Source organism: Rhinopithecus roxellana, chromosome 1, assembly GCF_007565055.1.
Source record: "Rhinopithecus roxellana isolate Shanxi Qingling chromosome 1, ASM756505v1, whole genome shotgun sequence".
In the NCBI taxonomy this organism is placed as follows: domain Eukaryota; kingdom Metazoa; phylum Chordata; class Mammalia; order Primates; family Cercopithecidae; genus Rhinopithecus; species Rhinopithecus roxellana.
The window spans coordinates 171,724,566-171,740,559 of record NC_044549.1 but is presented as its reverse complement, the minus strand read 5'-3'; the positions used below and the strand labels follow the sequence as shown (position 1 = coordinate 171,740,559).

The window sequence follows — 15,994 nt, the reverse complement described above, 5'->3', positions numbered from 1 at the left end:
GTTTAGGGCTTCCTTCAGGGTATCTTGTAAGGCAGGCCTGGTGGTGACAAAATCTCTAAGCATTTGCTTATCTGTAAAGGATTTTATTTTTCCTTCACTGATGAAACTTAGTTTGGCTGGATATGAAATTCTGGGTTGAAAATTCTTTCCTTTAAGAACGTTGAATATTGGCCCCCACTCTCTTCCGGTTTGTAGAGTTTCTGCCGAGAGATCTGCTGTTAGTCTGATGGGCTTCCCTTTGTGGGTAACCCGACCTTTCTCTCTGGCTGCCCTTAAGATTTTTTCCTTCATTTCAACTTTGGTGAATCTGGCAATTATGTGTCTTGGAGTTGCTCTTCTCGAGGAGTATCTTTGTGGTGTTCTCTGTATGTCCTGAATTTGAATGTTGGCCTGCCCTACTAGGTTGGGGAAGTTCTCCTGGATGATATCCTGAAGAGTGTTTTCCAACTTGGTTCCATTTTCCCCCTCACTTTCAGGCACCCCAATCAGACGTAGATTTGGTCTTTTTACATAATCCCATACTTCTTGCAGGCTTTGTTCATTTCTTTTTCTTCTTTTTTCTTTTGGTTTCTCTTCTCGCTTCATTTCATTCATTTGATCCTCAATCGTTGATACTCTTTCTTCCAGTTGATCGAGTCGGTTACTGAAGCTTGTGCATTTGTCACGTATTTCTCGTGTCATGGTTTTCATCTCTGTTATTTCGTTTATGACCTTCTCTGCATTAATTAGTCTAGCTGTCAATTCTTCCACTCTTTTTTCAAGATTTTTAGTTTCTTTGCGCTGGGTACGTAATTCCTCCTTTAGCTCTGAGAAGTTTGATGGACTGAAGCCTTCTTCTCTCATCTCGTCAAAGTCATTCTCTGACCAGCTTTGATCCGTTGCTGGCAATGGGCTGCGCTCCTTTGCAGGGGGAGATGCGCTCTTATTTTTTGAATTTCCAGCTTTTCTGCCCTGCTTTTTCCCCATCTTTGTGGTTTTATTTGTCTCTGGTCTCTGATGATGGTGATTTACTGATGGGGTTTTCGTATAGGTATCCTTCCTGTTTGATAGTTTTCCTTCTGACAGTCAGGGCTGTTGTAGGTCTGTTGGAGATTGCTTGAGGTCTGTTGGAGATTGCTTGAGGTCCACTCCAGACCCTGTTTGCCTGGGTATCAGCAGCAGAGGTTGCAGAAGATATAATATTGCTGAACAGCAAGTGTACCTGTCTGATTCTTACTTTGAAAGCTTCCTCTCAGGGGTGTACTCCACCCTCTGAGATGTGGGGTGTCAGACTGCCCCTAGTGGGGGATGTCTCCCAGTTAGGCTACTCAGGGGTCAGGGACCCACTTGAGCAGGCAGTCTGTCCCTTCTCAGATCTCAACCTCCCTGTTGGGAGATCCACTGCTCTCTTCAAAGCTGTCAGACAGAGTCGTCTGCGTCTGCAGAGGTTCTGCTGCTTTTTTGTTGTTGTTGTTTAGCTGTGCCCTGTCCCCAGAGGTGGAGTCTACAGAGACAGGCAGGTTTCCTTGAGCTGCTGTGAGCTCCACCCAGTTCGAGCTTCCCAGCTGCTCTGTTTACCTACTTAAGCCTCAGCAATGGCGAGTGCCCCTCCCCCAGCCTCGCTGCTGCCTTGCGGTTAGATCGCAGACTGCTGTGTTAGCAATGAGGGAGGCTCCGTGGGCGTGGGACCCTCCCGGCCAGGTGTGGGATATATTCTCCTGGTGTGCCCGTTTGCTTCAAGTGCAGTATTGGGGTGGGAGTTACCCGATATTCCAGGTGTTGTGTGTCTCAGTTCCCCTGGCTAGGAAAAGGGATTCCATTCCCCCTTGCGCTTCCCAGGTGAGGCGATGCCTCACCCTGCTTCAGCTCTCGCTGGTTGGGCTGCAGCAGCTGACCAGCACTGATTGTCTGGTACTCCCTAGTGAGATGACCCCAGTACCTCAGTTGAAAATGCAGAAATCACCGGTCTTCTGTGTCGCTCGCGCTGGGAGTTGGAGACTGGAGCTGTTCCTATTCGGCCATCTTGCTCCGCCCCCTATTTTGTATAAATTGAACTTCTTAATCTCATTCAGGAGTTCTATGACAGATATAGTGGGATTAATGACCCTTGCTTCTAAAAGTAAAATCTTCCTAATACTCAGAGCCCAGTGCTTATCTAAAAACTATAGCAATTTCTTGAAAAATAGACCTTTCTACAAAAAATTAAGCATCAAATTGACATTTTAAATTTTGCAAGCTAGATCAACTTCTTTTAAGAAAGTGTAAATAAAATTGACCACTTCTGAGAAATAATTAACGGGCAGTGCTAGAAGGGTAATGTTAACTTGTTCAAGACTCTAAAATACCATCCCTACTCTGTAACTTGATGCAAGTTAGAACATCATCTCAATCAGATTCCATTACAATTCATACTAATATAAGCAGCAATGAATAAAAACTAGAAATTTTACTAATCTCTTTTACCTTCATTGAATGTATAAGTGTTTAAATTATAACATCTTTAATAAGTAAATCTAAATTGAATTTTAGGAGTAGGTTGCCAAGCTTCATAAATACATTTTCCAATAGACTTTTCAGTCACTTCTACATAGTAGAAAGTTACAAGAATCAATGCATCAACCTTTCTACCTGGATGTTACATCGTTCTACTATAAGGCTTTTGAACAAGCCAAATTATAACTGTAACATAAAGACCACAGACCTGGGGCATGTTAGATATACCTCTCATGTCATGTCAGATAATAGAAACAAGTGTCTGAAGCTGTCACATTTAAGTGTTTATATTGGCTGGATCCCAAACTAATGATATATTATAGGTGGCAAATATTGCAATAAAGTATTAATATTTTGCTGAAGGTATTTGCTGCTTATAAAATTTGAAAAGCTTTCTAAAATACAAAAGCTATGCAGATGATATACTAAATAACAATGTACTGATCACCTAAGTATTAACATGTCTTCATTTTTGTTCAGATATTTCTTTTTTTTAAAATAACAAAACTTGAACATTACAGAGATCTGGAAGTTTCCTTTGTTTTCCTTACCAATTCCATTGTCACTCACTCCTCAGAACCACCTGCAAATAAGGACTTATGTGGTCTCCCAGTCTATGTTGTCATGTATTGTAAATTAATTTCAGCCTCCCTCTGTCTCTCCTGCTTCCTCTTTCTCATTGGCATGTGATTTAAAAATACACACACATACACATATATTCCATAATTCTATTATATTTTGCAATTGATGTTTCTTAACCCAGCAGCATTGAGCTTTTGTGATATTTCCATGTGAAAACAATTCTTTCATTCCAATTGTCTCTTAAGATATATTTTATAATTAGATCTTAATATGTATATATAGAGTGTATATATGTGTATATATGTATAAATGAAGTATATCAATTTCCCACTAATATTTATATTGTTCTTTTTTTGCTACTAAAAACAAAAATGAATATTTTTGAACCAAGTCTCCTTATACACATATGCAAGAGTTTTTCTACCTACCTGCACTCAGTATTTTAAACCATGAACCACAGTAAGAAGCTTGCATACATGCATGCATAAACATATGTATACATATACACAGGTGTATCTATATACAATATATGTATGTTTTTTCTCTCCAAAATTATTAAAGTTTCACTATGATTTTAAGTAAGTAAAATTAAAAACAAACTTGAAGCTCAAAATAATTATTTATCTGCCTCATTCCAAACAAGGCTCTTAAAACCAGATTCTGTCAATAGTTTCTCATAGGTAGCATAACTAATTAAGGTGATTCTAAAAATCAAGTATGTATTTAATGAATTTTTTTTACCTAAGAAACACAAGTAGGATTATCTGGAAAAAAAAGGGCATTTTCTTTATAGAGCTCCAAAAGCTCCATCTATCTGAGTACATAAATCCTATATATGTTAGGAAGTGGCAGGAAACACTGGTTATCTCTTTTATATCACAGGTTTTAGGAAGGCAAAAACTGTTGCTTTGCAACATAGTATATGGTAAAAGTCACAGAAACATTAACATGGTACATATGCACAGATGTTCTAAAGAGCATACAGATGTTTTGATAAAACTGATTATTTTTCTATGTGATTTCTTTGAAGAAACTGCTTTAAAATGCCCCAATCTATTGTATAACTGCATTGTCATTTTTCTTACCTTCCATTAAAAAAATAACTTGAATACAGAAATTTAAAAATAAGGTTTCTTATCCCTATATATAGTCACTTAAAATACCTATTTTTTATTTTAGTCCCTTACAATTCTTTGACAGGTCCTTGAAATAAATTTCATTTTAGAATGTTCAGGGAAAGAAGTCCAAGAATTAACCACTAATTTTATCATTTTAATATTTGCCCCAACTCTAGATAAAATGTGGAATAAGAGGTTATGCTTCAAAGAAAGGCAAAATGCAAGTTTTCTTACTTTTACTCTACTACTGTCTTGATTTATGAGCTTCAGAGAGAACCATCTGACACTGGCACACCTCTTCAGGATAAGAGAAATTACACAGAGCTAAAGGAATTTGAGTAACAATGTACTTGTGGCTCTCAACCATATGTTACATGCATTACTTAAATAACTGCTTCAAACTCCCCTTCTTTTTCTACAGGTAGATGGAACCATGAAATCCTAAACATATAACAGAGCAGTGTTTCTCAACAATCTTTGCTGAAGGACCAGCACTACCCCCATCGGTCACAGATCAATACTTTTATAAAATAAAATAAAAATGAGTTATCAGAAAAAATAAAATGAAATAGACTTACCAAATATAGCCATAATTCTTGATTGGTTTTCACAGATGTAAAACTACTCTGTTAAGTTGCTATAAATACTTCTAAATGCTCACTCTCAATTTCCATACTTATCACCCGTAAACAGTTCTCAGATCGGTATGGGTCTGTGTACCATACTTTGAGCAGTACTGAGTCATGAAACAAATATACTTCCTGGCAAAATGTTCTCATTCCTTTGACTAAGAGTAATTGTTCTTTACATTTGTGTTGGCGGGAGGGAGATGTGGAAGAGGCAACTTTACTCAAGTGATAGTCTGAGAAAGTTATTCTTTCATCTGTACTTAGCTGTGAAAATGGATTTTCCCACTAATTTTGGCCATGGGGTAGAACACAGTGACTCTCAACACTGAAAGGGCAAAGAAATCACCTCGGGGAAGTGCAAAAAAAAAAAAAAAAAATGCTTATTAAGGTTTCAACAGCAGAGACTCTAGTTCAATAGGCTTCCTCAATGCCTGCAATTTCTGTGTTTCTCCTAAGCTTCAACACCTTTACTCACTCCTAGAAAGTCAATGTGATTATTCTAGTTTCACAGATGAGAAAATGCAGACTCCACATTTTTGCCTTAGGCTGTAGATAAAGTATTAAACATAGAACTCAAATCTTCTAGATTCAAAGTTTAGTGTTGTTGCTTTTTCTAATGTATGTCCTATAGTACAAAAGAATATTGAGTTTTAAAAAGCCTGAATTGTTACTGAGATAGCAATGTTGTTTAAATTTATTACCATTTAAAGTTATTTATTCCCCTGACAACAATTGCCATATACAGCATAAATATGTGTGTCGGTGACATTAGACAGCATCTTTACTGTCCACTGATGTCCTAGACACTCTTTTTTATAGTCATTCAATCACAGCCAGACTTTTGTTCAGGAAATACTTTGCTTTCTCAGTGAAGTCCCTTGAGGTATACCAAATTCTTAGTTAATTAGCTATTAAAGTATACCAAGGCTCATATGACTGATTTTAAAAATTACAACCATTTGCAGACAAGAGGTAATCTAGCTATGTTGAAAACAAATTGTGCTGGACTTGGATCAAGGAATCTGAAATCTAGCCATGATTCAGTTATTTACCATTTGTATGATTTGGGGAAAATAATTTTCTCTCTCAGTTCAGTTTCCTTATCTATATCTTTTAGATAATAACCTGTAATATGCAAGTCTCTTATGAAATTAGATTTTAAAAATAATGGGTACAAAAATGTTTTCCCTACAGTCTTTGTCAGTTGATGATCAATACATTTTCTTTTTTCCTATTAAAAAAGGCCGTATATCATGTGTTTACTTCTTTGGTTCGTAAGAGTTACAGGGTGGGAGTGCTAAACTAGCTCCAAATAGAGAACTTTCTTACAACTGTATGTAGATGACCCACGAGGTAGTCTCTTACCTCACATGTAGGGTTATCTACTTTCACTGGATGTAGTCAGGTAGGAAGCTGGATTACCAGTTGTCAGGAATATTGCAGAAGAGATTCTAGCAAGTGTGGGTAGGCAGATCAGATGGCTCTTAATATCCTTTTCCTGTTAGGGTTGTCATCATAATACCATAGAGTGGGTGGTTTCAACAACACACATTTATTGTCTCACAGCTCTGGAAGTCCAAGATCAAGCTGTCAGCAGGGTTGGTTTCTTCTGAAGAGTGTTAGGGAAGGATCTGTTCCATGTCTCTCTCCTTGGTTGTAGACGGCAGTCTCCCTGAATCTCTTCACGTTATTTTCCTTCAGTGCAAGTCTCTGTGTGGAAATTTTCCCTTTTTATAAGGACACCAGTCAGAATGAATTAGAGCCAACTGTAATGACCTAATCTGAACTAATTACATCTTCAATGACCCTATTTCCAATTAAGATAACGTTCTAATTCACTAGGACTAATGACTTCAACATATGAAAATTTGAAGGACACAATTATTCAATGTTTAGCATCTCCACGAGCAGGTAGAAGTCAGGAGTACCAGTTTTCTCTTAGTTTTGCCACTTGCTGGCCATGAAACTGGACATCACTCAATAAGTCTAGGCTTACGTATAAAATAAGCATGTTAGAAGAAACAAATTAACTCTAAAATGTTCTTTCGTTTTGACATGTCTTTGTCCAAGTGTGGAGTAGAGGTCTCCAAAAGAGCTACTCGATCACAAAATGAGCTGTAAACATCAATATTTTCTTATTCTGGTCCTTTTATTTACCCAAAATCCCAGTTAGTAAGGAAGTCACAGTAGGAAACAGGTCAAATATATTACTTGCAAAGCCTCATCTCATTATGATTAGGCTGACTACATAAAGAATATCTATATATAATGTTATATATATAAATATATAGAGGTGTGTGTGTGTGTGTGTGTGTGTAATGTGTATTATGCCTCGATCTTTAATGAGAAGAACAACTAATACATGCATTAATCAAATATCTTTGGAAGGCTAGATACAAAAGCCATTTACCACATTGCTTGCCACTTAAGAGAGAACTAAGAGCAGTCAGGAAATTGTTTCGTTCTCTTTAGATTTTGAATCACAGGAGAATGTGCTACCTATTCAAAGAGTAAACAAGGATTAAATAAGAAAAATATTCATGCATTATGCATTTGTTTAACCTTTGGTTTCTAAGTCTGAATAGTGTATATTGAAGTCATTTTGTGCTTCGAGGTCACTATAATAAGTACGTCTGACTTTGACAAACTTTCCATTTTGCAGAAAGCTACAGGACTCAGCAAACATGCTTAGATATCTGCTTCAGTGTGAAACATATAATGAAAGAAGACTTCATAAGCAGATGTTTCTTAAGAAGCTTCTGTTATACAAAAATGACACAGTTAATGAGCAGGAGAGCAACCTGCTACATCTGTCTTCAAAGGACAAGGAAGTTAGCAATCAATACTGTATTTACGATGGCATTTTTCACCTGAAAAGTTTCCACTCACCTACCACTTGTGTCTAAGAAAGACAGGCTTTTTCTTACTCAAAGTTTCACCCTCGCTGCTCACCTATTTTAGTGACAGCAGCAGTTGTATAAACTTAGTAAGAACAGTTATTAATGTGTAAACTGAATTTAATTAATATATCATTGAAAAAAACAAATGGCAGTGTGCCTTACCACTGTTTTTATCACTGGCTGAAAGATAGAAGGCATTTCCATAGCTGGAGTAGGTAATAAAATACGAGCCAGAGAAGAGAGCACTATTCAAGAATCATTTTTTAAAGGAAAGAAGACGAAGCTTGCCAATTCCATTTTAAAGATGAAGGAAACAAAGATCCTGAAGGGTATATATCCAAAGATAATGGAAACATGAAATTGAAATTTTCTGTCTTGGGTTCTGTATTTTTATCTGTAATATTATAAGTGTACATTTAAGCTAAAGTTCTAGAATAATCTCTATATGTTAAGCACACTTAATGCTGTCTTAGAGTCCTAAAATGCTCACCAATATTTTGTCACTGTGACAGCCCTTATGGACTCACACAAAACAGTTGATGAATACTATAAAGAATTGATTTTTAACTGCATTCTTTGGGCAACTACTGGGATTTTTACATCACTGTCCTTTTATTAACCACAGTAAACAAACACATAAGCCAACTTAAAATTACAGATGCAAATTAAGGAGATGACTCGAGTGTATGCTTGCTTTTCTTTCCTAATAAGTGATTAAATTAATAATTTCTGTTAGATGTCAGTTATCTAACGCATAAAACAGTGAGTGCTTAGAATTTTTCTTTCGTATTGGCACACTTCCATCAATTATACTACTTATGGTACAAATGTTATGGCTGTTTCTCTTCTATCAATTATCCGTTATGTGTTTTTCCTGTCTTTTTATTTATCTATATCTATTACCTATCTACCTATATATCTATCTATTCCACTCCATTCATTCAAAAAATTTGTGTTGAGTCTTTGCTATGTTTCATGTTCTATACTATGGTTACCTCAATAAAAAAATATACATATGGTATTTATCTCAGATTCCAAAGCAAACCTTAACATTTACAATAGAGCTTTCCTTGGCCACCTCCAAGTTACCTTTCCTTCCTTTGAACTCAGGTAGCATTTACTTTTAAAGAACTTTGAGCATTTAATTATATTTCTTTATAGAATGATTTAACTACTACACCTCATTTTCAACAAATGAAGCAAACTCTAGAGAGTACCTGCCTGTGTAGAGTACACTGTTTAACCTATTAACATCTAAATGTTTTTCTGGTATCTGATAGAAGAGAATATTTAAAGGAGCACTAATCAACTGTGTCAGCTTCATAGGTAAAACAACCATTCTTCCTCATTCTGCTTTTCCTCCTCCCTCGTCTTTTTCTCCTCCTCCTCACTGTCCTGCTTTTTCTCCTTTCATCTTTCTCAGTGTCATTATTGTTGCCATCAGAATTCTAGTGTCTACTATAGTCAGACACATTATCAGTGCTTAATAAATGCCCAGTAAGTGAATCAGTCAAAAATTACCTCTTCTCCCTCCTCATACTCTTCATTATATTTGTTAATGTTATGTTTCTAACAGGTGCTTTTAAATGCAGTTATTTTAAGTAGTCACATTTTTCAATATACAGAATTATTGAGTAGGACTCAAAAGTTTGTAAAAGGAAGAAATCCTTGAATGAATTAATAAATGAAATACTTTTTTTTTTTTTGAGACGGAGTCTGACTGTTGTTGCCCAGGCTGGAGTGCAATGGCGCGATCTCGGCTCACTGCAACCTCAGCCTCCCGGGCTCAAGTGATTCTCCTGTCTTAGCCTCCCGAGTAGCTGGGATTACAGGCATGGGCCACCAAGCCCAGCTAATTTTTGTATTTTTAGTAGAAATGGGGTCTCACCATGTTGGCCAGTCTGGTCTCAAACTCCTGACCTCGTGATCCACCCGCCTCAGCCTCCAAAAGTGCTGGGATTACAGGCATGAGCCACCGTGCCTGGCCATGAAATACGTATTTATGTATTTTCCTCAGCAACATTTTTGAGATCATGACACACACACAAACTTTAAAAATTTCATACAAAAATGTTGGCCTTTAGTCAGTTGAAATGCAAGTGATATCTGGCATGTAGTAAGCATTCAATAAATGGCTGCTGTAACCAGAGTCCTGAACAATGTCATACAAGGAAGGCTTATGGCATTTCTGGAAGCTAAAATACAACCACAGAAGGATCATTCTTGAGATCCACCTGTACCTATAGATAATTCAAATTTCCCCCATCTGTCCTCTTCCCAACACCCCACCACACAAACACCAGAAGGTGAGTTCCGTAATTGTAGGAACTTAGTTTGCTAGTTTCACTACTGAACCCTTAGGGCCTAGCACATAGTAGGTATTCAATAAATATCTGTTGAATAAATGTTTAAAAACCCCACTGTTTGGGAGTGTAAAAATTGTTCAATGTATTTCCTCTTTCTCCTGCCTTCCCCTCCCTCCGCCTACATATGTTCAAAATCTCAGGCCCCTCCTCAGAACTTCTGACTCAGAATCTGCACTTTTAACATGATTACCTGTGATTTCATAGCAGAAGCACTGCTATAAATCATATAAATTTCACTTTTCTGTCCTCCAATGGATAAAACGCCTCAACTTGTTGATCAAAACCCAACCTCACAGTATACTCCAGTTTCCAGCAGTTGGTCCTTTGTAGAACTAGGAAGAGCCAGAGTGGAGTCAGCTACTAGGACTTGATCTCTCTCTCTCTCTCTCTCTCTCTCTCTCTCTGTCTTTCTCTCTTTATCTCCCTCCCTCCCCCCTCTTCTCTTTGTTCTTTCTTCTTGCTTTCATGATAAAATCATATTATACAGAGGAGCAGCACAGTGTCAAATTTTCTATGCTAATTTACATTTTTTAATGTTAAAGAACCATCAGCCAAAGCTAGCTAAAGCAAAATAGTTATCCTCTTTTATTGCTCTTTTATTCTGCCTCTTTACTTTCTATGTGACCTCACTCTTCCTTGTGCATCTCCTAGAAGGCAGAATAACTAAATATTTACTGAGTATCTGGCATCTGCAGGCACAGAAAGTCAGTTTTCCTCATTTAATCTTTATACCAACTAGATATACAGCCATAGGGATGGGGGCATGGAATCATGCTCAGTCAGTCCTCATGAACACATTCTCCAAAAGTAGTACTTTTTCAACGACATTCTAAAAGTTTATTATTGTCACAACTGTGAGTTAGAATATGAAGAAAATATGTTAGAAAAATAAAGAATAAAAGGAAATGGTGAGACCCCAGGAGAAAACTGTCATAAAATGTGGCTATTTTTTTTCATGATTACCTTCCATTCTGAACAACATCCCAAAGTCTGACCCAAGCCATTCTCCTTCAATCTCTAGCATTTTAAAAGCCAGCTATACCTCTGATATCAAACCTAAGCATCTGGGTTTTTAAATTATTTCTTTATTTTATTGTACAGGACACTGGGGCTCTGATAGATTTAGCCTTTGTCCACAGTTACAGAGACATTCAGCTTTTCTGATTCTGCATAGTGCTTTCCCTTCTATCGGTAGCATCTCAGCACCAGGGCCACCACTGCTTTACATCCCAAAGACTGGAAGCCTGAGGCTTATATGGCCACAGGTGTCTTAGATGTGTATTAGATGCCACTAAAGAGAAGTATTTCACAGAATTTGGATGGAAATAACTTGGATTACTGAGTGTCCTGTGTCTGCAACTCCATGACTCCATGAAAGTGAACAGAAAAAAACGAGAGCTAGCAACAGTCTTCTCTGACCTGTTTGTCGAATACTCCCAAAGGTTTTGTATGCACCTAAATCCTTATATTAAATTATTTCCTGTTCAAATGCCTAGAATAGTTTCTATTTTTTTCACCCAGCCCTCACTAAGACAACCATATAGCCATTCGCTCCTATACTCAAGCTAACATTGTATGCTGTACATCTTTCTGTGTAAACATACTTTATTAACAAAAATTTCCTTATTTGTCAACTTCACCTTTACAAACTGAATTGTTTTCATGGCAGAGGTCATAACATAATCTGTTATCACTGTTTCTGGCACATAATGATGCCAGACAATTAGAGAATAATTGCTGAATAACTAGCAGTTGTCTGAATGAACTAAGCTCAAGCCCCTTTCTAATATTTCTTTCCTAAACATCATCTATCTACTCCTGTGACTGTTTCAAGAAATATAAATTCAGAACGGGATCACTGGGATCAGAATATTTTTAAGCACTGAAACTCTAATGTCTTGAGAGATTAAAGGGCAGGATGGGAAATACGTGAGGAATTCCAGGAAAGCTTTCTTTTGTGTAAAAGCTGCTAGAACATCAAGGGATACATTTCTAGAGAATAGCTTCTGTTGTGATTCCTTAGAAGTTGTCTTTGAGGAGACTAAGGGATCCTGATAGTCTCATTGAATGTCTTCTTTTATACCCATAACTCAGTTCTGATTCTATATCTGTTTCCTTTCCCTCCTAACTGTGCTTAGTTTTATAGACGTTTCATTATTCTTGCTGATTCACACCCAAACCTCATGGTTTATGCTCTTGTGGAAGATAATAATCAGAGATATCCACTTATATTTTTATACATTTTATAAGCATACATTAAAAATTTTTCCTTTATGTTTCTGCCAACTTTATCCCAAATAGAGAGATGACTGCATATTCATATCATCAGGGGAAGAATATAGTCTCTGATCACCAGACAGACAGACTCTGATCATCATGGACTTTGCTTTATAAAGGTCATATGGGTAAAAGTTGTTGGGTGGCAGAGTTCATCACTTATCGTCAAAGAAGGGATAGCTGTGTTGTGGATCTAGGTAGGAGGGACTGCTGATGGACTTGCAAAGTTTGTGTGTCTAAGCATGGCACAGAACAAGCTGAGAGGCAGGTGCCTAAAGGGCCATGATAGCCGGTTGCTAACCATCTCATGAATGCCTATGTGGATAAATAACTTGATGACCAGAGGAAGTCTCCCACCAAAGCCTTATAACCTGTTAGATAATTATTAGAGTCCGAAACCTTAGCATATCCTGAAACAAAATTAGAGTAGATTTCTCTCCAGCCTGATGAAATGGGCTCTCTTGAATGAGAAATAAAGTCAATTTATGGCCGTAAAAATTGTTTTATACATACTGAATTTTTGGATTGTGATTCACATCTGCTACAAAATCAAGAACTCAGACTGTTACCGAAGAAGATGTTCTATGCCCTAATTCTCAGTCAAAAGCTACCTTATTATGGGCTTTCCAACAATTCACTTCAGTTGGAAGCAAAGAATGACTTCATCCTTGTCTGGCTATATCTTGACCAGCACTGGAAGGGAATAACCAAGGAAAAAGCAATAGTTGGAGCAACAGAGGGCCTCTTGGTTTAAGTAGAATAAACATCAACACAAGTTAAAATCCATGAGAGAGGAAAAAGAATCAAGTCAAACTTTTGCAATCAGTTAGCCAAGGAACTGTCCATTCAGAATCAGAAGGGTTTACAAGCTACTTATGAGCACGCTGCTTATCACTCAGATAGCACTTATTATATACCAAGCCCCATTCTAAATGATTTAACCCACACAACCCTTACCACAGACCGATAAGGCATATTATATTATTAGTCCCATTATATGGATGAAGACATGATGGCCCATGGGAGTCTTGTGACCCATTCAAGGTCATATCTATGGTAAGAGGCAGTTCTGAGATTTGAACTTAGTCAGTGTAGCTACAGAGTTCAGCTTGACCACCACACCACGCTGCCTTTGCCCATGAAAAAAACCTACAAATCTCTGAATGGTATAACCTCCCAATGAAGAGACTATCAGGTCCACATCTTTTATTTTAAAGATGAGGGAATAGCAGCAAAGAACGTAAAGAGATTTGCTCAGGGTCATGTAATTCAACACATCACTCATCTTTGTTTTATGTTAAATGATATTCATTGTCAATCAAATTAATCACTTTGTTATTAATATTTCCCAAGAGGCAAATCAAAAGTTTTAAATCCAGCCTTTTATGGCCTTCCAGGAATTTTACCTAAAATGCTCTTAAGCTGACATGGGATGGGATGCCAAGTGGTCTCAGAGGCCAGAAAAAGCACCTTGATGGGTAATCCCCTGGGTGTCTGGGACACAAGGCTGTGCCAGGAAACCACTTAACAGAAGAGCAGGCAAGAAATCAGGGAAAGGGAACCCAGAGGACTTCAGTGTAGTCATTTAGGAACAAGGGAATTTGATGCTAAGCAGATTTCCTCTACTCTTAATGAAACACCTAGAATTAGAAACCTGTATTTTGTAAAGGTGATCTTTATGTTGCTTTATTTATGAAATATCAATTTCAAAACAAGGTTTTGAAAATTCCTCTCCCTACAAAAAGCAAAGGGGTCATTTTGATTCTCCCTTGCCTTTTAGCAAGGACTAGCATATAACTGTACTGACTCATTGACATGTCCAAAGTCCATGTGACAAAGTACTGTTAAAAAAAATAAGACCCACTGCTGTCTCCTGAAGAATTATTTAATTGTGAGCCAAATATATATTTTTTTAAATCCATCATGGGGACAAGATATTGCAACGAGAAAGCTGTATTATTTAGATCACTGGACATTTAGTGACCTCTCATCTTAATCCTTCCTGCTGTGGTTGCACTGACATGTCCTGTCATTGACAAGCTCAGACTTGCCTTGTAACAACCACTGTTGTTATCTGAAGGCTGAATAGATAATATTCAAAAAAAAATGTCACTTACTTGTTTCTAACCTTTTCAACCCTTATTTCAATTTTCATCCTAAGAATACTCTGATTGCAGAAAAAGAAACACATGATGATGAAAATGATGCATCTGCCAACTTACAAAAAGACATCTTAAAAGTGAAAATAGAGGGAAGAAAGTAAATGAACCTGTGCTGACAGGCTATTGACAAATCCCAAAGAAACAAAGAAATATGAGAGTTAATTTGGGCAACAATAACACACACTAAAACTCTTGCTACCAGAACCCCTGAGTTGTTTTGCGTTAATGGCAGGAAGAAAGCGCTGTATACTTGAAACATAATCACTGCTGTCATTGTCAGGGTCCTATTTATTAAGTTAGAAAAACGTAACAGATTTGGAAATTAAAGTAGATAGAAGAAACACATTTTTAATTTTTTAAATATGTACTGAAATTCTAATGTTCTCTCTAATAAATACATTGTTTCAATTTGGATGTATGCCTACAAAGCTATAGATTTGTTGCTCTTGCCCAGAAGACACTAGAGGGGAGACATCAAGTCATGATCAACCCAATCACATCAAATCTCTTTTCATTTTCCTTGAAGGAGCAGGGTTCTGGGGATTTTGCCTAACCAGGCAAACAACTAACTTCATTATGGGTTCTAGACAAACCATGCAATGAACAATATAGCAAAATGGAGGCAGTGACCAAATCAACCCTGGCCTTTAAGGTTTTCCAATACCTTCCACTCAGGCAAAGACAAATTCGGCAGGTACTTACCGCATTGAAATTGGGGAACAGGTTGACTGCAGCTGCAGTGTCAAGAGGAAAGGGAAGAAATGGTTTAATATCCAGCGATGGTTGCAGAGGAGGGGCTGGTGGACGGACAAGGGCCGGGAGAGCAGGACTCTGGCATGTACCACCTGTGAAGACCAGAGCAAAGGGAGTAATCAGGGACACCACCATGGAAAAAAACACCAAAGTTGCTTTTGAGACAAAAAGGCCAGCTTTGTGGGTCACTGGAAAAAACAAGACATGGACTCTATTGACCTCAACTGGGAACTGGCCAGTAAGCAAATTTGCCATTAGGCAGAGGGAGCTAGTTGAACTGCTCCATTTTCCTTTGATTATAACTATCTGGTTATGTAAGTAACATCAACATTTCAAATGCCCCAACCTGTCTTTATTTTCCTGTCTAGAGCTCCAGATTGGGTCAGTCACAAATTTGCAACCAAGATCTCTGAATTCAAAGGGAAGACCCCTTTATCATGCGACCATCCCTCTTTGAAAACGAAACCACTCACAATATGCATTAAGTCTGAGTGATTATTTTACAGAACTGCTCTTTGCTACCACATCCAAAACTCTGGCAGCAGGATGACATGAACCTGGCACATACAAGAAATTTAACCTCAAACTCAGGCAGCTGTACCTTACTGCTCTAGCAACTGGAGGATTAAAAACCAGCAAAACCAGTGCTACAATGTCTGAACTGTTCAGCACCCCTACAGCTCTGATTATTCAACAACTCCCTGCCTTCCTCCCAGTCATGAGTAGGTGGAATTT

General features: G+C 37.6%; 1 protein-coding gene across 2 annotated transcripts in view; it reads right to left on the bottom strand.

Annotated features, from left to right (window-relative positions):
* ZNF385D (zinc finger protein 385D) overlaps positions 1-15,994 on the bottom strand; it is a 360,213-nt gene that overhangs the window by 253,170 nt on the left and 91,049 nt on the right. For both annotated transcript variants that reach the window (XM_030933306.1, XM_030933313.1), the window contains exon 2: positions 15,209-15,351. In XM_030933306.1, the coding sequence (XP_030789166.1) occupies positions 15,209-15,351 (143 nt within the window). The remainder of the gene's footprint in view (positions 1-15,208; positions 15,352-15,994) is intronic.